At 41.6% G+C, this 23316-nt stretch overlaps 1 protein-coding gene across 1 annotated transcript in view; it reads right to left on the bottom strand.

The window, feature by feature from the left end:
• The window catches only part of Pde7b (phosphodiesterase 7B), a 142792-nt gene that overhangs the window by 75823 nt on the left and 43653 nt on the right, over positions 1–23316 (bottom strand). Inside the window, exon 2 of the mRNA XM_027401919.2 lies at positions 1282–1365. Coding sequence (XP_027257720.1) covers positions 1282–1365 — 84 coding nt within the window. The remainder of the gene's footprint in view (positions 1–1281; positions 1366–23316) is intronic.

Here is a 23316-nt window from a genome sequence, read left to right as displayed (position 1 = left end):
ACCACGGTAAGAGAAATGCAAACATGTCCATCTTCTACTGCCCTTTCACCAATCTAAGGATCAGAAATAGCAAAGTCTAAATTTTCCTAGTCATTTCCAGGGGTTGAGGCAAATCAAATTACCGCCTGTGTGGAGCTTGTTTATGTCAAAGGAAAGTAATACTCCGTGGATGCCATCCAGCACTTTGAAATTTATAGATGGGTAGGGATGTGAGAACCAAATAGCAAAAACCTTGGGGCGAATTGTGAAATCTATTATTGGCGGCTCCTTCCATCCACCACAAGTCTGAGGTGAAAGATCACCATGATAGAAGATACGAAATCTGGAGAAATGACTGGTCACTGGTTAGAATTTCCTAAGGAATGTAAGATTAAGTAACAATGGAAGGAGCAGTAGGGATGTGCTACCAAGTTCATCACAAGAGGGAAGGAAGCAGCAGTGTGGATGGGGAGGCCTTCTCTTTAATGAAGGGTCACTGAGAAGTAAAAATGGGGTCTACAGGAGAATAAGAAGACAGAGTTGGTAATGGGAGAAGGTTTTCCAAGAGTTACCTGTGAAATTAAAAAACAACAACAAAAACAAAACAAAACAAAACAAAAAAACTAAATAGCATCTCCGCTAGCCTTGCCCAGGATTCAGGTGGAGAGAATGTGCTGGAAGACCAAAAGAGCACTTGTGTAGCGGTCATAGTTGTGAAGGATTGTCTTTCTTTCTTTCTTTCTTTCTTTCTTTCTTTCTTTCTTTCTTTCTTTACTTTTTTTATTTTTTTGTTTTTTTTGAGACAGGGTTTCTCTGTGTAGCTTTGGAGTCTATCCTGGCACTTGCTTTGGAGACCAGGCTGGCCTCGAACTCACAGAGATCTGCCTGCCTCTGCCTAGGATTGTGTTTCTTTTTCTTTCTTTAAATTTTTCTTTTTCCTCTCTCTCTCTTTTTTTTTTTTTTTGAGACAGGGTCTTTCTACATAGCCTTGGCTGTCCTGGAGCTCACTATGTAAACCAGGCTGGCCTTCAATGAACAGGGAGCCTCCTGTCTCTGCCTCCTCAGTGCTGGTATTAAAAGCTGTAGGCTTGTTTTCAACGCTGGTGTGAGAGACTTGGGCAGCTCTCAGCGTTCCTTCCCGCGTGAGGAACTTGAGAGACAAAGTCTAAAGCTCCATTTGAGGGGACAGAGGCAGAGGAAGGAAGGCAGACCTTGCAAGGTTTTCAAGTTCAAGGGAAATGAGGTGGGTCCCCCACCCCAAAGAAAACATTTACTCCTTTCCAGGTACACTTGGTTACTCACTGTTAAGTAGACGGAAGTCAATGAATGGATAGGAGCCGCGGCGTTCGGCAGGAACCCCGGTCTGACCCCTTAGTCGGACATCTCCTAGGAAACAGAAGATCCAAACAAATGTTTGAAGACGTTGCCAAGTATATTCACTTTTCCTCAGCAAATCCTCCTAACCAGTTATGTCAGCGGAACCAACACAGGATGTTAAGAGAAAAGCCACCCCTTTTCACCCCGCTGAAGAGAGTGCTGGGTGGGAACGGGGTGCTTAATTACTGCCGAGTGTAATGAATCTGCCAAGACTACACCGAATCAGCCACCACTCTATAGCATTTACCTGGCCTGTGAAAATTTCAACCCAGTTTCCACCATCATTTTATGCTCTCTGGGACTGGAGAGATGGAATAGCTGAACCTGGAGGATGGATGGTGTTTTGGGGTTGTAGTGTCTCCCTTAGTGGATATGGATATAACTGCTCAGGGTATTATTTTCTGATGGCGTCCACCTTCTTTGCCCCTAGCTTAGTGCCATTGGTGGACATTAAAACCTGTCGGCTCTGCGACAGGTATTTTAGACTCCTCCCTACTCTTGTTCTCATGGTAGTCTGTAGTGTTTCCAATACTTATCTCTTTTCAGCTTCCTCCAGTGGCTGCCTTCATTTCTCTTTTCGTTGTGTATGTACTGCCTTCTCAACCCAGGGAGTAAAGCAAGAAAGCAGAAACCTAGTTTGGAGAAACCTAGTTTGGATACTTGTTACCTGTGTTATCTTGGGAAGCATATTTCTCTCTGCTTCAGGTGTCCTGTCAAATGAAAAGGATGTGCTTTCAAGTGCATCTGACTGAGTATCTAAAATAACCCTGGCTACTTGGCAGTGGCTGTTGGCCTGCCTTCTTCCAGACTCCTGCAAAGCAGGGCCCATGCACCTTATGTTATCTGCATTTCTCCATCAAACTTTGTGTACTGTCTAGTACTTGGTAGACACTAAGTGATTGTTCCAGCAATTCTTTCATAATCATGTGGACTCCAAGGAGATGCAGAAATGCATGATCAGGAATGTATTTCCAGAAGAACTGAGTCAGGGAAGGTTCTAGAACAATGATTCTCAGTCTGTGGGTTGTGAACTCTTTGGACCATCAGAAAACACAGATATTTACATCATGATTCATAACAGTGGCAAAATTACAGTTATGAAGTAGCAGGGGAATAATCTTATGGTTGGGGGTCACCATAACATGAGGAACTGTATTAAAGGATTGCAACATTAGGAAGGTTAGGAACCACTGCTCTAGAAGATCAATGCCAGGAACAATGGGACACTTCCCATAAGCCACTTTTCCCAGACTTCACAGGAGCCTTAGCCCGGGGAACAGAGAGGATGGACAGTCCTCTTAACTCTCTAATCTTTGAGGTTAGCCAGACCTAAGTGAGAGCTCCACCCACTACTACCCCTGCAACTGAGAAAGTGAAGATTCCCCTACAGGAGGAAGTTGGGGTTGTAAAACACAGGCATGTGCTCTTGGAATGTTCTCTGCTTTGTACTTTATGTTAGCGCCTTATGTGTCCCGCTTTGTATAATCTTGTATTTCACTGTGCTTTGGTGTTGGAGATTCTTACAGCTGAAGGACTATAAAACAATATGTTAATTTTCAAAACAGATAAAGGAAAGTCAAAAGATGAAGGAAGAGATGAGAAATTAAGTAAAACACGAGTGTTATCTGTTGAGCGCAGTGGTGCATGCCTATGTCACCCCAATATCCAGGAGGCTGAAGAAAGGAGGATCACAGCTTCCAAGGTAGTCTCGCTTATGTAGCAATACCTCTGTGACAACACACACACACACACACACACACACACACACACACACACACACACAAAATAGCTGAACAAAAGCCACTCAGAAGTAAATGTTTTCTTCTACCATGTATTATCTTGAACACCTACATTTGTAACACTTCTGATTTCACAAACTCTTGTCATGCGTCTTTCACTGGGTGACTATCATAGCCTAGCGAGGAGAAATAATATTACAGTCCTTATTTTGTAAGTGAGAATAAAATGGCTCAGGGGAGAAAGGTTATGGATAGCCACTCAGAAAAAGTTAGCATGAGTATCACAAACTCATTCAGTGCTAATTAAATGAATTTATAACTTGTAATTATGTGTGACAGACATGTTCTTTAGAAATCTAAACCACAATCAATCAAAATGCAGAGAACAAGTGACCATGTGGTCATCAACCTAACTGATATATCTGTTGCAACTAGGAGGGCTTGGGGATCATTGCAGAAGAAGAGGTGGAAAGATTGTAAGAGCCAGAAGAACAAGAACTTGCAGTGAGATTTCATCTCCTAAAAATGTCGGAGAACCTACACCCAGAAGTCTTATCAACATGGCCGCCTAAACAAGGCCTGAACAGGGACGACACAAATAGGCATGCTCATACACAGAAGGGGGATATCTTCTCAGGCCTCAACACTAGACAAAGAACTACAAGCAACTAAGGAATGTTGAGAGAGAAGAAATCATCTTCCCCAGGGGAGAGCCAGTGAATTGGTTCTCCAATACCCAGAAATCAGTCCTGAGATCATACATACAAGCAGCATTATGTGGACTATGAAAGTTGTATTTATAGATTTAGGAGTGTGTATGTGCGCGCGCGTGTGCGCGCGCGCACACGTGCGTGTGTGTGTGTGTGTGTGTGTGTGTGTGTGTGTGTGTGCGTGCGTGCGTGCGTGCGTGCGTGCGTGCGTGCGCGTGCGTGAGAGAGAGAGAGAGAGAGAGAGAGAGAGAGAGAGAGAGAGAGAGAGAAACAGTTAAAGAAATAGAAAACTCGAGACAGAACAAGACAAGGTGCATGGGAAGAGTTGGAGGAAGGAAATGCAAAGAGGAAAATGACATAATTATATTTTAATTTAAAAAATCCATGCATAGGTGTGTTGGCTAGTCTTCTGTCAGCTTGACACACAAACTAGAGTTATCTGAAAGGAAGGAACCTCAATTGAGAAAATGCCTCAATAAGATCTAGCTGTAAGGTATTTTCTTAATTTGTGGTTAATGGAAGAGGGCTCAGCCCATTGTGGGTGGTGCCATCCCTGGGCTGGTGGTCCTGGGATATATAAGAAAGCAGGCTGAGCAAGCCATGGGGAACAAGCCAGTAAGCAGAGTCCCTCCATGGCCTCTGCATCAGCTCCTGCCCTCTAGGTTCCTCCCCTGCTTGATTTCCTATCATGATTTCCTTCACTGATGAGCAGTGATATGGAAGTATAAACCAAATAAACCATTTCCTCCTCAGCTTGTATTTTGGTCATGGTGTGTCGCTGCAGCAATAATAACCCTGGGACAACAGGTGAGGCTGTAGGTGTTCCTATGAAGCTGTTTGGGTCTGTGGCTTTGCTGACCTTGGGCATTGTCATACCTTGGGCTTTCTTCAGAGGTTTTAGCCTTGCTATTTGAATTGACTTCTCTCTTAATATTTTTTTTCAGTATTCAAAGAATTGCTTTTTAATTTGTAGCTATAAGGGTACCATTTTCTCAGAATTTTCTGAGGAAAATTTTCTGTGTGACATTGATGTTGGTCTTAAAACCTTGCACAGGGTTCATTTCTGTTGCCCATCCATGGATGTGAGGTACAGAGACTCTCTGCCATGGAAGACTTTAGATTTAAGGAAATGGGGGAGAGCACTGCATAGCAGATATAAAGGGGACACACACTAGGAATTAGGGGATTCCTGTATTGGTAGGACCAGCATGTTGGAATAGTGATGTACACCAGATAAGTCTATAATTACTTTTGAAATCCAGTTTTATAACATGGAACTTACAGAATTACGGGAACTTGGCTCCCCTTTACAAGATTTATTGTGGGGACATTATGATATGTGAAAATAATATGGCCAACATTTATTGGCTATGTAGGCTGGGCTGAGCATTTTGTATGCACTGTGTCATTATCAATTATTATCAATTCAACAATTTGAGGTAGGTATTATTCATCATCATCATCATTATTATTGTTGTCATTAGAACGTTTTGTGGCTGTGGAAATGAAGGTCAGTGGAAAATTGATGTGTCCAAACTTAATACAGGTTGTAAGAATTTGCGCTTAAACTCAGAGCTGACTTTGAGTCCATGTTCTTGACATCTTTCATATATTATCTGTATTGAAAACTGCACAAACTATTAAACACTATCCTTTCCTTGCCTAATGTATGTCCTGATTCCTATATGATGATGAATCAGGTACATAGCCATCATAACTCCTGCAGACTGAATACAGGGGAATCTATCACCTCGTCAAGTCCAGGATTTAGTCAAATAGATGTTTATTCAAAGAGAATTTCAGTGAGAATGGCAGTTGGAATAAGACACTAACTTCTTCTGCTCCGGGTCAACAGGATATCGATTCCTTTCAAGTCTGGGATGGAAAACTATTACTAGAAATATCACTCAGCAGCACTGATGGGGTTTGTAACAAACTTATGTGAGTTCTCAGGTAAGCAGAATTTTCATGATGGACTTCCCAACTTTAGGGAAAGAGACAACAGAAAAAAGTTTCTATGGAAGACACCTAAATACAAAACAGAATAGAAATCATCAACAAGAATGATGACCAACAGTAACCTACCAGACAGAGTCAGTTTCTGGGCTTATGTTGTGTACAGCTGCAGTTACAGTCAGAGGACCTGATGACTCCTAAACCTCTTGACAGCCTTTAGAAGTAGTAAGTGATTGTATTTGAATAGAATTAAGCCATGTTGAAAACACTAGGAAGGCAAGAGGCAGCACATATCTTAGAAAGCCTTCAACATGAATTGGAATAAAAACAAACTGGACATTTAAAGCATATATTTATCTATATGGAAAGTTATCTTTCTTTCTTCCTGCTTCCAAGAGGCCCTCTGATGCTGAATCACTTCAATATGCTGGTGAGAAGAGAAAAAAAAAAAAACTGAGTGAGGAAGCCCTCAGGCAATCTAAGGCCACTGGGCTTTTGCCCTCAGGACAGAATAAGTGGTGTCCTGGTAGAGCTGTTCTTCCTGGCCCCCCTGTCTGGGCAATCATCTGTTTACCTAGGGCCTTATATCCAAGCTAAACAATTATTTTGATCATTCATTAAGCCCTTGTTTAATTTCAGCAGCTTTATTTTATTTTATTTTATTTTTTTCCTGGCAAAGGAAAGGTGCGGTGGAAGCTCGGAGGAAGCGTTGACAGCTTCGAGCCGCGTCCTCAGTCTGTTCTTATTGTGTTCCAAAAGGAGGCAAACAGCAAGGGAATTCTTATTTTGAAAGGACTGTTGCTCTTTTGCTCCTACGGAGCTGAAAACATAACATGTCGTCCTTGGTCCTGAAGGCTGCACACGAAGCCAGAGAGGGCTGAGCTGAGTCTTTCCGGGAGCCAAGACCCAGAGACAGTCCCTGACCCTCCCAAGGGACATGGTTCCGGATGGACCTCTTGCCCACTTGGCCTCTCACACAGTGTCTGTTTAATAAAAGCCTGTGCTGGGGAGGAGACGTGGATGTGGCCTCTTATGTAACTGGCAGGGAGGGTGGAGACCGACGGCGATGACAACTTACAGTGGCTGAAACATGGGCCATATGACGAGAACCAGACTTCTGCCCTATCGAGTGGTGCCAAGGTCAGCTTAGGGTGAGCAGAGGGCTTGAGGAAGGGACAGAGCAATAGCTGCTGTGTTCCTAGTACATCTGACAAGAAGGAAGAAGAAGATGATGATGATCTTGTGTAAAGGTTTCGGGGAGCACGGGATGGGGAGGCATGGCAGGGGTATCAATAATGAATCTGAAGGTGATGGTTAGTGGCATCAAAAACCTGAAATTGTAGAGCAACCCAAACATGGTGGAGAAAGAGATGATCTGGTCCAAAGCCATTTGCTCAAGCATCCCGTGCATGTGATAAAGTCATGTGATGCCCATCTCCAGTAAAATAAAGACAGAGAACCAGATCCCAGCATGAGCTCTCACCACACTGTGACCTTCAATGGCGTGTTACTTTCAGAGTTAGTCAAAAGGATGAGTTCTCCGCAGATTCTCAACCAGCTTAAGAAAGGGAAGGACAGCTGTACCATTAAATCATCTGTGGACTTTTGGGATAGTATAAGCAGCCTGTATACATGACACAGGCAGAGAGTATTGTCTGAGTATTGTCTTAATTGAGAGACACACTGAGGCTGATTAGGGCCATTTTTTTTCCCAGAGAGTTTCGGTTTTCTACTCTTTTTTTTTTAAAAAGATAGTATCTCATTATGTAGCTCAGGTTAGCCTAGAACTCACTATGTTGGCCACAAGAGCCTCAAACTCAGGATGCTCCTGCATCATCCTCCCAACTACTGGGATCTCAGGCACACACTTTAATGCTCAGCTTCATCTTTAAGTGTGACAGGCTGTATCTGTTCACAGAGGACTGTCCATCAGACTGCCTAAGTAGAAGAATCATTGTTGGTTCAGTAGCTCTGTTTCAGTAGCTTTGCAATTCTGGGTCATTGTTGGAAAACATTTATGTGGCAAAAAGAAACTGACAGTTAGTTGTCCAGAAACCAGACTTTTGACAGAATCAAAAGAAAGTTTTCTTTGCATGCATGAAAGAAAGAGCAATATTCCCAACCAATGCACTCTGCAACCTTAGCTTAGGGTTATTAAACACCTGGGGACAAATGTGTATTTGGGGACTGGAATGCTGGGAAAGTAAGCAAGTAAACAGCTGGACATTAGCTTGCAGAGCAGGTAGGCAGGCTTTCACCCAGGATAGTAGCAACAGGAGCCGTTCTCTTGTTTCTTTTCAGCTTGATACTGTTTCAGAGGAAAATAGGAGGAAAAAAAAAAGTTCCTATCACTGGGAATACAGGAGTCTAATAAAAAAGATATTGGAAAAGAAGCAGTGGGAATGTCTAAGGAGAATTCTGAGGAGCTAGTAAAGAACTTAAAGGAACACACAGAACAGGTCTCTTACAAGGGATGAGGAGAAGAACCTGAGGTTATTCAGGGACCAAGCCACTGGGGTCTGTTCACTGGCCAAAGTGTTGTAAGCTGTGGCAGTATTGTATTGCTACTTCCAGGGTAATGCCTTTACCCCCAGAATCTTTCCAAAGCCAATCCTGCTACTTATGTAGATATTCTATAGATAAAGTGCTCAGCACAGTATGTAGCATGTAATCCACACCCAAAAAGCCCTATTGGGGGATGGTTTACTATTCTGATATTCTGAGGTCCCTCCTCCCACTACCCTGAGATTTAGAAAGGTCCTCTTAATCATCAACAGGCCCTAATCAGCCCTTAATCATCAAGGGCACTATTACATGTCTGAGGTCACCATAACAACCTCTCTTAGAGTCACGTCTGACCAGGCAGCCCTGGGAACTCAGTGTCCCTATTTTCAATGATGGTTACCCAGAATGCTATTCATCGTAATGATCTGGGCTTGATCTGCCAGGTCTGTATTGCTCCTCTCTTTGCTGGGCATGCCTGGTCAAGACAAGTGAGTATGGAAACTGTGTCCCAAGGAAAGCAGAATGTGGTCCCTAGTGCTTTTCCACAGCAGCAATGGAAGTCCACGGCATGTGTGCTGTGGCTATTGGCCCAGGACCCCTGAGCTCCAACTAGTGAGACTTGAAGATTGCCCTGGAATTTACAGGTGAGTCTTGCTTTTAAGGATTGGGACTCAGCTGACCAGTTCTGAAAGAGGCTCGGAGAAGGTTCATTTCATCAAATGACCACAGGAAACATTATACCAAATGTTCGAACGTAGATGGGAAAGTGGAGACACAAAGGTAGTAGCTTTTTGGCACTCAGAGAATTGACAGGCCAGAAGAGAATCAGGTCAAGGAATAAATACAACATCCTCCAGAAAGAGCCTAACAAGTATTCCACAAGGTTTGGATTCAGGTTCTTCTATCAGAAGCATTGCGAAACTTTATGAAATTATTATAGATAAATATCTCACAAATACTCCAGTTGAAAACAATCCCCTACCAGTTTCCATCTGAATGAAAAGAGTCATTTATTTTTTTTTAAGTCGTGTAACATGAAGTGTTGATATTTAATTTAAACATAGGTTTTCCATTTAAGGCTGTTGTACATTAGAACAATGGCTGGAAGTATAATTTAAATCTTATACCAGGCTTCCAGAAAACAAGACTTCTGCGGTTACAGATAAAAATTGAAAATGGAAGTGTTATTTTCAGAAATCACTAGAAGGATGCCTTTCTATCAGATGATCATGCTAGCTTTCTGAAAAAATACATATGTACACATATGGGAGAAATTATAGGGGAGGAGGAGGATGAAAGAGAGTAAGAAAGAAGAGGGTGCTGAGGAAGTCAGTGAATGAATATTGGGGGTGAGGGAGAGCAAGCGCTAGGGAAAGACATATGTGTATATTAGATATGCATATATGCCATTTATATGCCAATATGTGTCTGGATTTGCATAATTAAACATTTGAGACAATCACAGAAGAAGGGTTCTTTTTTGGGGGGGGTATTTGAGACAGGGTTTCTCTGTATAACAGCTCTGACTGTCCTGGAACTAGCTCTGTAGACCAGACTGGGCTGGAACTCACAGAGATGCCCCTGCCTCTGCCTCCCAAGTGTTGGGATTAAGGGTACCACTACTTCCCAGTGAGAATTCTTAAAATGAAGCTAGTTCATGCCTTTTATTTTATAAATCTTATTTAATGTATGTGATGCTGATGGTACTTGATATGTGTAGTAGGTGGACATTGCAGTAAGAAACCTTGCAAACGGTCTTATCCTTTTGGAGGGGACAGTGTAGGGTAGTCCTATTCAGAAACACAGCACCACAACTATGGCTAGTAGGACAAAGGAGATTAATATCATGTTATGACATCTGTAAGGACTTCACCTTACCAGAGGAGGGATGACTCACTAGGGGATGACTGCAGGAGACCAGGTGAGAGAAGATGGTAGCCAAGAAGAGTGATGGTGCTGCTAGAGAACCTGAGCTGACTGTAGAGATGTTAGTAGATAAACAGACACAAAGCCATGAGGAACTTCATGGGAGGGCAGAGGGAGAGGAAAATATCGAAGATAGTTCTTAAACCTGTCCTGCACAGTGGATGACTATGAAATCAAAGAAAAAGAATGCTAGAGAGACCTAGTTTGGAGAAAGAAGTTCACTCGACTTTGGTCACTACTGAGAGTTCAAAGAAAAATGTGCAGCAGTATGGGCTCAGAGAGAATGTTCAGGGTTGGAGAAATAACTTTATAAATCAAGGAAAGCTATGGAATAGTTAAAGCAAAATGTTTGAGCAAAAAAAATCCATAAAGATAGCAGCAGATTGAAAAAAATCACAAACTAATTTTGAGTAAATGCAAAAAAAAGTTATAGCCCTACATGAAGTTGCTCACAAAGTGAATGGGGGGGGGGTTAGGACCAAACATTCAGTCTTTAGTAATTCAAGGGGCTTGTAAGGAAGAGGAAGCCACAGTGTGGGAGGCATAACAAACTTCCATCATAGAAGAGAATGAGCTGAAACAGGCCTCAGGGATGGATTGGGTAGGAAGGTCAAGACTGGAGTTCAAGTTCCAGAACCCAGGCAAAGATGGTTTGCATAGTGAATATCTATAATCCCGGGTCTTTACTGTGAGATGGGAGGTGGAGATGGGAGGCATTGACAGGAGAAACCCCTGAGCTCCTGGGCCAGCCAGCCAGGTGTTCACAGTGGAGAACAAGAGACTGAAACACAGTAGAGGTAAGGACTGGCAGCTGAGATTATCCTCTGCCTGTGTTTCAGACACACACATGGTCACAAGTACATGCCTATGCAATACTCAGTCAGACACATACGATTTTAACATAGGAAGAAATTATGTATGAAAATGTCACAATGAAACCCATTACTTTGCTATCTTAAGTTTAAAAATACATAGATTCAAACGTAAGAGCAGACGGGATAGTGGATAAACTCCATTAGATTCTGCGGCCATCATGTCAAACTGGAGAACTGGGAAGACTATACTCAAGGGGGTGATATGCAGCTCTCCAGAGATAAATGTGTTAGTATTTTAACATGTGTTATTAAATTTTTTAAAATTACATTTTAATTACATAATTTCTCTGTTCTTTGTCCTCCCTCTCACTCCTTCTAGGTAACTCCTCTTCACCCCCTTTCAAATTCATGGCCTCTTGTTGAATTTTTACTGTCTGCTTTTTACATTAAGAGTCTCTCTCTCTCTCTCTCTCTCTCTCTCTCTCTCTCTCTCTCTCTCTGTGTGTGTGTGTGTGTGTTCACATGCATATGTGTGTGACACAGAATGTCTGTGGAAGTCAGAAAACAACTTTGGGGCATTGCTTCTCTCCTACTGTGTGAGTCCTTGGGATCAAGTACAGATTGTCAGGCTTGGTGACATGTTCTTTTATCTAATGAGCCATCTCACTGTCCTGATAAGTTGAATGCCATAAATTTTCAACAAGCAGTGCCTCATCTATATGTAGCAATTGCTTGTAATCTGTCCAGCTGTAATGACTGAAACGATGAGAGTTTTAGCAAAAATATCATGCTGACCTTAAGAACAGCAGTAATCCCTATGAATGATAAAATATAATTTGAAAATTGCTCTGAGGATAGAACAGTCCAGGTCATGATTATGTCTGTGAAATTTTGCAAAATATAGCAGTAATCTATTTAATCACTTCTAATACTTAGATAAACATTGAGAAAAGAAATGGTCTAATGGAAATCTGTGTCAAGAAAAGTGTTTGTTGGGAGGCAAAGGTGGTTATATCAACAAGAATTAATATTATTAGTAAGACACAGTCCATTCCAACTTTACAAACTGCAGGCACTGAAGAAAACCGTTTTCATGCATTGTTCTTTTTACATGCTTCTGGACTTCCTGATTCTGGCCGGGAACAAGGTCAAGCTTGCCAAAATACTACAAGAAAAGATGTTGATGATCACGGATAGGAAAGGCTCTTGGTCCCATGAGACGGCCCATTCTTAGGAGACTTCCACACCAAGTCTGCCACCATGAGAAGGAACATCGGGATACCACATTCACCCTTGGAGCCCGCTCAGCACTAGGAAGCTGTGGAGGCTCTGCATTCCAGACCTCTGTGGCAGTTGGGATTCTTTGAAGCCCCAAGTGTTGTTCATTTGTTTTGTTTGTTTTTCAGAAAGGAAACAGATGGAAAAAACCCAGAGTTGGTAGGGAAGTGGTGGAATCTATCATATTATAGCCACGTTATAGAACATCATGTTGTTATTAAAACCAGTAACCGATATTTCCGTAGCAATAGCTGTCACTTACTGAGCCTTCAGTTGTGAGCTGGGTAGTGTTTGAAGTGTTTTCCACGAATGAGATCATTTAATTCCTTAATAACTCCCTTAGATAAATACTAATATCAGGGCCGTGCCGTGAGAGACAAGGATGGGAAATCTCTTTGCCCGTGGGTATTGAGCATGAAGCCAGATGTGAAACCAAAGGGACTGGCCCGGCAATCTGTGCCTTCAGCTAATGGGAACAATCCCGGTTCAGAAACGCCTTGACCTGAAGTGAGAGCTGAGATTCATTGTTAAAGAAGGTTGAGATAATACAGTATGCAAAACTGTATCTCAAAGAAAATAGCATAACGGGCCTGAAGAGGATGCTCATTAGTTGTGACCTTACTTACCCATTCTGGGCTTCATTAAATCTCATGTTTTGTTCAGTAGGAACAGTAAGATCTTCCTTTCTACCTCATAGGAGGTAGAAATCAAGTGAACTCACATGGGTGAAGAGATTTCTAATGATTTTGCAATAAGGCTTTTTTTATTAAGAACATTTTTATTGATTTGCCGTATAAATATCAAACATATGACATAAAAATTCCACTGAATCTTCTACTTTGTATATGAAGTAAATAATAATATTATTAGTGTTATCATGAAAGTCTCGGGCAGTGCTTTAAAAGCAAGAACATTATTCTTTGAGATGTATAAACATTGTGTGAATTGGAGGGCCTTGTGATCAGATGTGTTTGAGAAATATGAAGGCTTAACAAAATTAATTTTTTTCCAGTTGTAGGATTTCTCAGACTCTTCATCATGTTAATGTACAGTATATATACAAGCATGTGAGATCAAACAGTATTTCCCAAACATGTTTTTTTTCATGAAACACTATTATTTTAGTATATTTTTGAGATGACTGTTTGGGAGTAGACATTTAGGTATCCACTGTTCTCTGTAATGTGTGTGTGTGTGTGTGTGTGTGTGTGTGTGTGTGTGTGTGTGTGATGTTTACATCACAACCTTAGTATAGGAAGGAGCTTAGAGAACCCTGGTTTTATCTCACTGGTACCCTTACCCCTGGTATTCTTATCCTGTATGTTTGAGTATAATGTACCAGGTTTTAATTGGGGGAGGGGATGCTGCATACCAATTGGATGTTTGTATATTTATTCCTCAAGAACGTTTTCCGTTGTTTGCTATGTTCTAGGTCCTGTTATGGACTCTGAGAATACAACAGCTGATGAATTAGACAAAACATGCCTGTCCTTAAGGGGCTGAGATTGCACGAATCTAGAGGGAAGACTGATAATAAACAAAGAACACCAAGTAAATTGCCTCTACAGGGAAGTCATGTGATGCCAGGGGATGAAACAGTAGGGGACCGATGAGCCAGGGTGTGATGGACTCCACAGTGCCTGGGAGATGATCAGATGCAGTTTTCATAGGGAAGGGCAGGGTCTAAGAAAGTCATCCTGAGGTGCCTTGAAGCATAAATTTGAACGAAGTGTGTGAGGATCTCTGAAACTGCCTGGGATGAGCACACCAGGCTTAGAGAATGGAGTAAAACTATAAAGAACGTACTGTGTATGTTCTGAAAATAGCAAACTGGTCAGCATGGTAAAGCAAAGAAAGAATTGGGTGGGGGGGGTGTTGATAAACAGGAGGAGAGGGCGGTAAGATAACTAGTGAGGAATAAGAAGTGCCAGGTCTGAACGGATATTTATTTCTGTCCTAGTTAACTTTCTTACACAGTGCAGGCCCAGCTGTCCAGACATGGTACTCTCCATAGTAGGCTGGATCTTCCTTAATCATTTAGCGATCAAGAAGATGACCACAGATAATGTCCACAGTGCATTCTGATCCAGATAATTCCCAGAGATTCCCTCTTCCCAGGTGTGTCAAGTTGATCCCAAAACTAACCAGGAAACCTCCCAAAATTCATATTGAAGGATAATATACATTGTGGCAGCATCATGGCATGAGCCTTTTGGGAAGGGAGTAACTTACAAGGCAGAGCTCTGGTAAAGCAACCTTGTAAAAGAAGTCAAAAGCAGCTACCCGGCCCCTTGCACACACAGGCAACTACACAGAAGGTAGTCTGAGGAGACAGAAAGCCCTCACCAGACACAGTCTGTTGGTGCCTTGACCGTGGACCTTCTAGCGTCTAGAACTTTTTTCTAATGTTTCTATTGTTGCTCATTGTTGTGGTTTGGATGTGAACTGCCCCCTGGTTCATGTGTTTGAACATTTGGTCCCCAGCTGTTGGTACTGTTTGGGAAGGTTGTGGTACATTTAAGGGGTGGAGCCTTGCTAGAGGAAGTGGATTGCTGAGGGTTTGTAGCCCGCTCCACTTCTTTTCCTGACTAGCAATACGACCAGCCAGCTTGCTGTTCCCCCTGCTAAGCCTTCCCCACTATATGATAAAATGTTTCCCCTGGAACTGGGAGCCAGAATAAGCATTTTCTTCATTAAATTGCTTCTTGTTAGTTATTTTGTCACACAATCAGAAGGCGATTGAGACACTGGATTAACAGTGTGAGTGGACAAAGCCTGAGTGGAGAAAGAGAGGTGAGGGGTCGCAGAGAGTTGAGGATTCAGAGTGAAGTAGGAAGACATGGATTTTGAGAAAGTGTGGCATGATCTGACTAAAGCGTTTGGAGAAACAGGTTGGCTGTTCTCTTGAGAAGGGATTGTTACAGTGCCCTTTACAACTGAGATATCTCCGAAGGGACATGTTACCTTTCCTCTCATTCAGACCTTCCTCTGAATGTCTTATTTCATTGATGACAGACCCAGTGAGTTAGCGAAGCTGGGTGCTGTGTTCTTTCTCTCTCTACTCCCCACCCTTATATGTGGTTTCCTCATTAAATAGTTACACACTCTCCGGAGGACTGTGTGAATGTAGAGACCCCTGGAGAAGGGTCATTTTCCTGGCTGCAAAGAGGCAGGCAGAAAGTAGATTATAGCCCGTGGGGCCATGGATTCACTTCTTTCATCAGAATTGTTTATTACTTTGTAAATATGCATTAGACAAACACAAATTATATAAACCAATATTAACTGAATGATTACCCATCACAATAAATTTGTCTTTCAGAGTTTTCTGTCTGTATCAAGCAAGCTGTACATTCTTTTAGAATCTGTTTTGATGAATCCATACATACACTATCTTGACTTTTTTAAAAATAAAAACATGCTAACTGCCCCATATCATTCCACCCTGTGTGATTTATGAACTGAGAAATTCTTCAAGTTTAAATCCAATTACATGGTTTTAAACTGTTTGAATGTGAGAACTGAACCTGTCTGAATTTGAAAAAAGAAGATTCCAAATATATTAAAATGTTTATTTTGCAGATGAAAAATAAGTAATATTGTTTATTCTCAGTTAATGATCATCAGCTAGTATTATGAGTCTATTAAACTCATGCACTTTGTTATTAGAGTTTAATATCACTATGAGCAACATAATGTAATGATGATTTTATTCTCCCAGATGATATCCTGGAGACAATTTCTTACAGTGCTGATTAATTTTTTTCAGATCTGATATTGCTGGTAATAGCTTTACTACTGCATGTATCATTGTAACTGTTGGCTAGGTTTATGCGCAATTTGTAATCTTTATAATACTTGGTGTGGACAATGTTTTTAATCAGATATTCTGATTTAATTGGTCTGGAGTGAATTTCTAAAGCTTTTCCAGAGACTTCAATGGGGAGATATTATTGATGCATACCCCACTTTGCCACTGACCACAAATTTTAAAGGACACACCACAATAGAAAGACTATAGGAGGCCAAGGCAAATGTGTGCAATATACCATCTTCAGCTGAGAATTCTGGCTTAGAATCTAGGCCCTTGTTTTGGGGGAATTGATTCTAACTATTCTGATGAGTTAGGAGGAGTTTTGTGGAACAGTCCAACTTGCAGAGTAGTTTTTAAAAGGAAGAGGTAATGAAAATGTATAGAACTAACTTCTTATAGGTATGCAAAGAGATGGCCAGAGGAACAAATGGGAATAGTGGTGAAGTAGTTTGTTTGGTGAGAGGGACTTTGGGAGCAAAGGAGTGGGAGACAGAGACAGGAAGGGTAAGTCATTTGTGGTGAAAGACAAACTCTTGGTCTTGCAAGTAGAAGTCCAGCTGTGTAGCAAAACTCAAGGCTCTCCACGTGTGGCCTGTTCAGATGGATTGTGGCTGGCACACGTTTTTCAGCATTGGCCAAACCTGAGCTGAGGGAGGATTTATGCAACAACACTCCACCCTCACACTCAAAGCAAAATTGTAACAATAAATAAATAAAATGTGCTACTGTTGAAATACATTTACTGACAAGATTAAAAACACAGTAAAGTAAAAGTATGCTTCATGTTATTTACTATAAAGAAGTCACAATTCAAATTTGGAGGGAACTCTGGTAAAGTCAGAAAGCCTGACGTTAGCATAGCATCTGTGAAACCATTTCAGAGGGATGCCATCCTTTCAAATAAAAGGACATATTCTCCAAGTGCATGAGAAGAACTTGGCCTGAAGCATACCTTTACCATGGTTTCCTGACTTCTGGGTATTTTCTGGAATTTTTAGCATAGCTGTCCTCCCCAAACACTGAAGTTCTACACAAGTTTACCTTCCCTTGTGGCCTTGCAGAAACACCCCTGCTAATGGAGGACAGCATCTCTGATGGCATTCCTGCCACTACCTAATGGAGGACACCGCCCTGATGGTATCTCTGGTAATATAAAATGAACCATCGCTTGTGGATCATTCAAAGTTAATACTAACATACCATTGTCTTAGAGTATCTCAGAGGGCCTCTGTGGTCAGCAGTGATCACTATGTATATCACTAAGATGGACAGTTTGGACAAACAGTGACTAGGTGGTAGGTATACATATGCCTGTGGCTGGGCAGAATATTTGTAATTCGTTCTGAACAGCTGAAGTTATCTTTTCTTAGCAGTAGAGATAAAAAATTGATATGAGGAACACACATAGACATACACGCAAGCACACATGCACACACACACACACACACACACACAATTTAGAATGTGAATCTTTGAGGGTAAGGATTCTAAGTGTAATAAACATATTCCATAAATTTGAAATGTTCACTAAATATTTTTCTATTTTATTTTACCCTAGCACCTTTCCCACTTGGGAATATGCCCTATATAAAGATGCATAAAATGTTCACTTTGGCAAACTTGTTTGCATTCATTTCTTGTTTTTCGGCATTCAGAAAAATCGACAACAGTGTCAATATAACCTTCTCATTATGCCTTTCAACCTCCCCATTCATTTACTTGGCTTTATGCAAAAATAATATTCAAAAGATGGTCCCAAAGAAAATACCTTGGGTACCAGGGTCACCAAGTGAACAACTGAATCTTTCTCCCAGACGGAGCAGGGGAAATGGACCAAGTTGCAGGAGGTAGAAGCACTTGTTTGTAGTCTTCCCCTTTCTCCATTTTTAAGAGCATGGGGCCATTTATTTATTGACTGCTTGAAATAAATTTAAACAGAAAAACTTTACAAATGTTCTAGTCTCTGGTAAGGCCTTCCTGGTGCCAATCTTTTTTGTTATTTATGAGAGAGACTCAGCAAGCTTGAACATCTACCCTTTTTATTCCAGAGTTTGTGTTGTGAGCCCAGGCCCTTTTTTCTGGGGGAAAAAAGTAGACTATAACTCACAAGCTCATGACTGTCTCATAGTAAGTAGGCTTTGAACGTAGTAGAGGATGAGGCATCCATGTTTTCCTAAGACACTGACTCTTGTGTCACGGTTTCTAAGTGAGCAGTGATATTTTATGGTTCTCTCTGTGAGTAGGTGGGAAGTACACTCTGGGCCTGGACCAGGAGAAAGGAAAGTCTACTCCTGGAGTATTTATTTCTTCTTCCATTTCTTTGCCTCCCCTATCCTACCACGTTTTATGACCTCACATTTTTCAATGACAGCTTTATGGAGATTTAATTTACATATTCACACAACCCACCCATTTAAGATGTACAATTCAATGGCTTTAGTATATTCACAGACATGTGCACCCACCACCACAGTCAATTTAGAATATTTTCATCACTTTGGAAAGAAACTCTGGACCCCTTAGTTGTTACCTTCCTATCCCTCCAACCTCTAAGTCAAGGCATTAAGAAACCCTCACTCTCCATCTACCTCTAGATTTCCTCATCCTGGGCATAGCAGTGCGTATGCCTATTGTCCAGTTTACTCTAATTTCATTTTATCTTTTGACATTTGTGGGGTGTGCATTGCACTTTGAACAGCTAATGTATGGCTGCCTTTTCTCCCCACATGGCCTATCCTCTCCCTGGGTCAGAGTATCTAGCACAGCACAAACATTGAGCACACCCACAATTAGTGCTGGCGAGGTTCTGAACTAATTGCTATTGTTTGAGAAGTTTTCTTGCAATATCCCTCTCGAGAAGGCCACAGGGTTTCCCCAGACAACATTGCAGGGCATCCTCTCATCTCTCTCCTCCTTGTGGAAATAGCATGCTGTAACCTGCAACCTGAGATGACTTGGTTCTTTATTTCCTGTACAGAGCCTGATTACACCAATCTCCCTCTGTTTCCATCTCCGTTCCATCCAATTTTCAGGGATAGGTCTCAGCAGCCTGCTGGCTTGGTTTGAAGCTGTCCTCAGCAAGAGAAGCACTCAGAAGGACATTTATCTGTAGGTCTGAGGGACACTGGTATATTGGCAGCAGGATGGATGCTCTCACACATTTGCTACCTATCACTCACTGTCCCTTGTGTGACTCAGGGAAAAGACTTTCTCCCGTTGGCACTGACTTGTTGAAACCATGGAAAATATGATCATTTCGCTTATTAGTTTATTCAAATTCCCAGGGTAAGTTCTAAAAGCAAAAGATCCCCTGCTTCAATCATAACAAAATTTTGTAACACACACACATTGCATTACAATCACTAAAGGAGCACATAATACAATTGCCCTCAAAACAGGCAGGGGAGGAATGTGGATACAGGAATTTTTGTTGCTGTTGGTGGTGGTCTTTTTAATCTTCTGCAGAAAACTGTGTACTATTTAAATGACTAGGTATCTTCCTCTACCATGCTTCATCTATTTAATTTTTTTATTTTTTGAGACAAGGTCTCTCGTTGAACCTGAAGCCCACCAAGGGATCAAGGATAGCTGGTCACTGAGTTACAGTGATCCCTCACTCTTGGCACCCAACTTTTAACAAATGGTCCTGAATCCGAACTCAGGTCCTCAAGTACTATACTGACTGAGCCATCTCTCTCTAGCTCTCTGCAGCTTATTGCTTTTTGATAACATGTCTAGGACTGGATTTAAAAACAAACAACCCAATACTTACGTATAGTAAAAGTAAAAATCTAACTAGGACTCACTTTTCTTGAACTGCTTAATTGATGTTAGAATAATTCTGAGGTAAAATTTCTCCTGTTCTTCCTATTTTGAGGTTAAACAAAATCAGGCATGAATGTTTGACCCTCTCAATGCTTGGAAATAACAATATTCCTCAATACTATATATATATTTTTTTGGTTAGTAACATGTCCAGTTCACATAGAGCTTTGGGGAACTCATCCACACTAAAGGATGAATTAGTTGTCTTCATCTTCCTTTATTCTTGTACCATTAATCAATATAAAATGCCTAATTGTGCCCCGACTAACCTTTAGATTGCACAACTATTGATTATCGCCATGTAAAGTGAAAGAGAAAGCAACCCCCACCCCAGCATCCTTTCTCATTCCAACCTCTGATGAGAGAGTGGGTGGCTAAAGAGAGAAGGGTGTATAACTAATTGCAGACAGAAATTTGACACATGAGAACAACGAGGTCCTTTTCTACTTGGCATGTGAAGGGGCCCTTTCCTCAGACTCTGGCAGTTGCTTCCAACAATTTGGGTGGTGACTGGCACCTTCTCGTGCCAATGGGAATAACAGCTGGCTTAGCAATATTCTTTTGAAACAGCTGCTCCATCCACCTTGGCTCCAAGTGTACACGGCTTTAGTTGCTGACATTCTCAAGCTGTTGCTGAGTTCCTGAGAACAGCACTTTCCATTTTACCTTTTTATATATAAAAAAATTCCGAATGGATTATCAGTTATCTTTAATCCTCAGGTAAAAAACAAAAACAACCAGAGATAAAATCACTCCAGGGTGAAATGCACACTCATAGTCTGATAGGTTTCAAGGCTCTGATCAAAGTTTGCAATTGGTTAGTGGAGAAGAGATTCGTTTCTCACGTATACCAATACTGGGTTATGTGCCTTTCTGTAAAGTTCCAATGTGAGACCAAAGAGACATCAAAGTTGGAAAGTGTAGGAGAAAGGCAAAGATTATAAAGGGATAATTTTAAATCACTGAAGAATTAGAATATTGATAACTCCTATCACTTTATCCTAGGAATACTTATCCAGAGAAGATGATTCAGACTACAAAAGAGGAAGACCCACACTTCTACTGAGTATCTGTGTTGTCACTCCAGTTCCCTGGGCATATCGTCCAAATACAGAAAACAGAATGACATGATGAGCCCACCTCCCATAAACAGGCATCATGGAGGGACCCACACAACACTGCAGAGCAGTTGTCTGCTGAGTAAGGGTTACAAGCATCTGGGTAGGAAATGAGTAACCACAGCTTCACGTTCCCTTGTAAAACCTGGTTTATTGGTGCCACTGTGAGACTCTCCTAGGCTGGCACTCTGGGGAGAAGAATCTAAAAACACTCAAGTACTGGACTCAGTGATCACTGCAGATGGGCGGATTTTAAACTGCTCTTGTGCAGGGCTGGCCTGCCCCTACAGCTCTGTGGCCCTCCCTTTGCAGTGTGGCCCAGTGGGTTAGAATACCATGAAGCTGGGAACTTACAGGGGGCTGGAGATGCTCAGTTAATCCAACTCTTTACGGTACTTCCCAGGATCCAAACTGGAGCTGTCCTGAGAACAAGCAGGAGCCTTCATCACCCTTTCCCCTTTAGGGCGGTTGCTGTGTGACCCCTGCTTCACTCGCCTTTTCTTTCCCTTGAGCTTCATGTCCTCCAGATTGCCTCACTGATGGAAGCAAATTTCTCCCCTATTTGCCTGGGGACATGAGCTCATCCCATCAGCCAAGAGTCAGCCAGACAGGAAGAGGCTTTGCTGAATACCCAGTTGCCCCGTGAGTTTTGCAAAAGCAGAATAACCTGGGACAGAAGGAGAAGGAGATTTTTTTTCTCCATTGGGCACAAATCCTTATCAACTTCAAGACAGACCAAAACACAAGAGAATTTCATGAAAATCTGACCATGCAAGAAAACCCTAACCAAGAAAAAAATATCTGACCATTCTAGAATCTCTAAGATGTGTTTGATACAGTACTTCATTTTTGAAAGAATTATAGTTGGGATTCATCAGGATTGGGAACAACATGGGAACATTCAAGTCCAGGATGTGCCCAACCCATCCATCCATGCATGCCAGAACAAAACCACAGGGGTCCACAGTTGGCTGGGAAAGGAGGAGATAGGAAGGATGGTAGCAAGGGATGCTTTGGAGACAAAATGAGGCTATGCAGAATTTCTAGAGTGTTCTCTTGAAAATGAAATTTATGCTACCCCTACATTGATTGGGAACCTGTCCCACCCTGAGACTGACCTACTGAAGCACAAGAAAAGTGCATCTTCTTCTCTAAAGGGAGAAGCTGTGCCATTTGAGATGTGCCTTCATGCACTGTTATCCACAGAAGTCCACTGCTGGGTCTGGCAGTTTTCTGTTTATACCTAATACTCACTGAACACTACAAACGTACATTTCTCAGGTCCCCCTTTCAGCTAAACTATCATCAACCCTCTTACCCAGACTACAAATGTTTATTGTAAATCACAGAAACATAAATTTCCTTCCAATAACATGACATATTCATCACAATTATATGGCATATTAATGTTGTCTGTGTTTACTGCCATCAAATTTCTGTGTGGCATTTCTATTGCCTAGCTCTACTTTCTTCTTTCTTTTCCCTTCTGTGACAGAACCCCTCAGAGTTCAATCTGGAAGCACATTCCTCAAGCAATTCTGGAGTCACCTCATATGAATGTGGATTTAAATCCATGTCAACGAGAATATTCCAAGGTCTCATTCCGTTTGAGGTAGTATAGATCTGGTTACTACATGTTTCTGTACCAGGGAAAAGCACTCAGTCCTATGGATGTTCCTTTAACATTTAAAAAGTTGGGGTATTTGGATTTTGACCATTCTCTCAGGAGATTGGGGGAGCCTCACAGAGTAAGCTACTTGGAGACTGAAGGATCTGAAATAATTTCCTGGAGACCTTGCAGTGCACCTCAGTAACAATGAAGTAGGAGTAGTTACTGTTTAACTTTTTAGGTCAAATTAAATTGCTACATAGGAAAATCCATCATACTTAGAATAAGATAGAAAGCGTGATTCCCCACCATACTTAGAACATGCTAGAAGGTGTGATACACCACCATACTTAGAACATGCTAGATGGTATGATTCCCACTCTTAGCAGGCATCTCTAAGCAAGCTAATTCTGTCAACTTCAATTCACAACCTTATTTTCAGAAGCTGTCTGCTGCTATTAGGAAGGTATGTCTGCTGTGGATAACTAACTTACAGATTTGTAAGAAATGGGAGAAAGTGAGTGAGGGAGGAGAGAGTATTACATAGGAAAAAAAAAGGAAGGGGGAGGGAAGAGGGGGAGGTGAGGAGGCCTGAAGAAAATGGTTTGTGAAGGAGAGCCAATCATAATCCTGCTGTTCCAAGCCAACCAAAGCATCTGGTCTCT

Source organism: Cricetulus griseus, chromosome 2 (assembly GCF_003668045.3).
Source record: "Cricetulus griseus strain 17A/GY chromosome 2, alternate assembly CriGri-PICRH-1.0, whole genome shotgun sequence".
NCBI classification, from domain to species: Eukaryota; Metazoa; Chordata; class Mammalia; order Rodentia; family Cricetidae; genus Cricetulus; species Cricetulus griseus.
The sequence above is the reverse complement of the archived record's forward strand: the minus strand, read 5'-3'. Positions and strand labels throughout refer to the sequence as shown.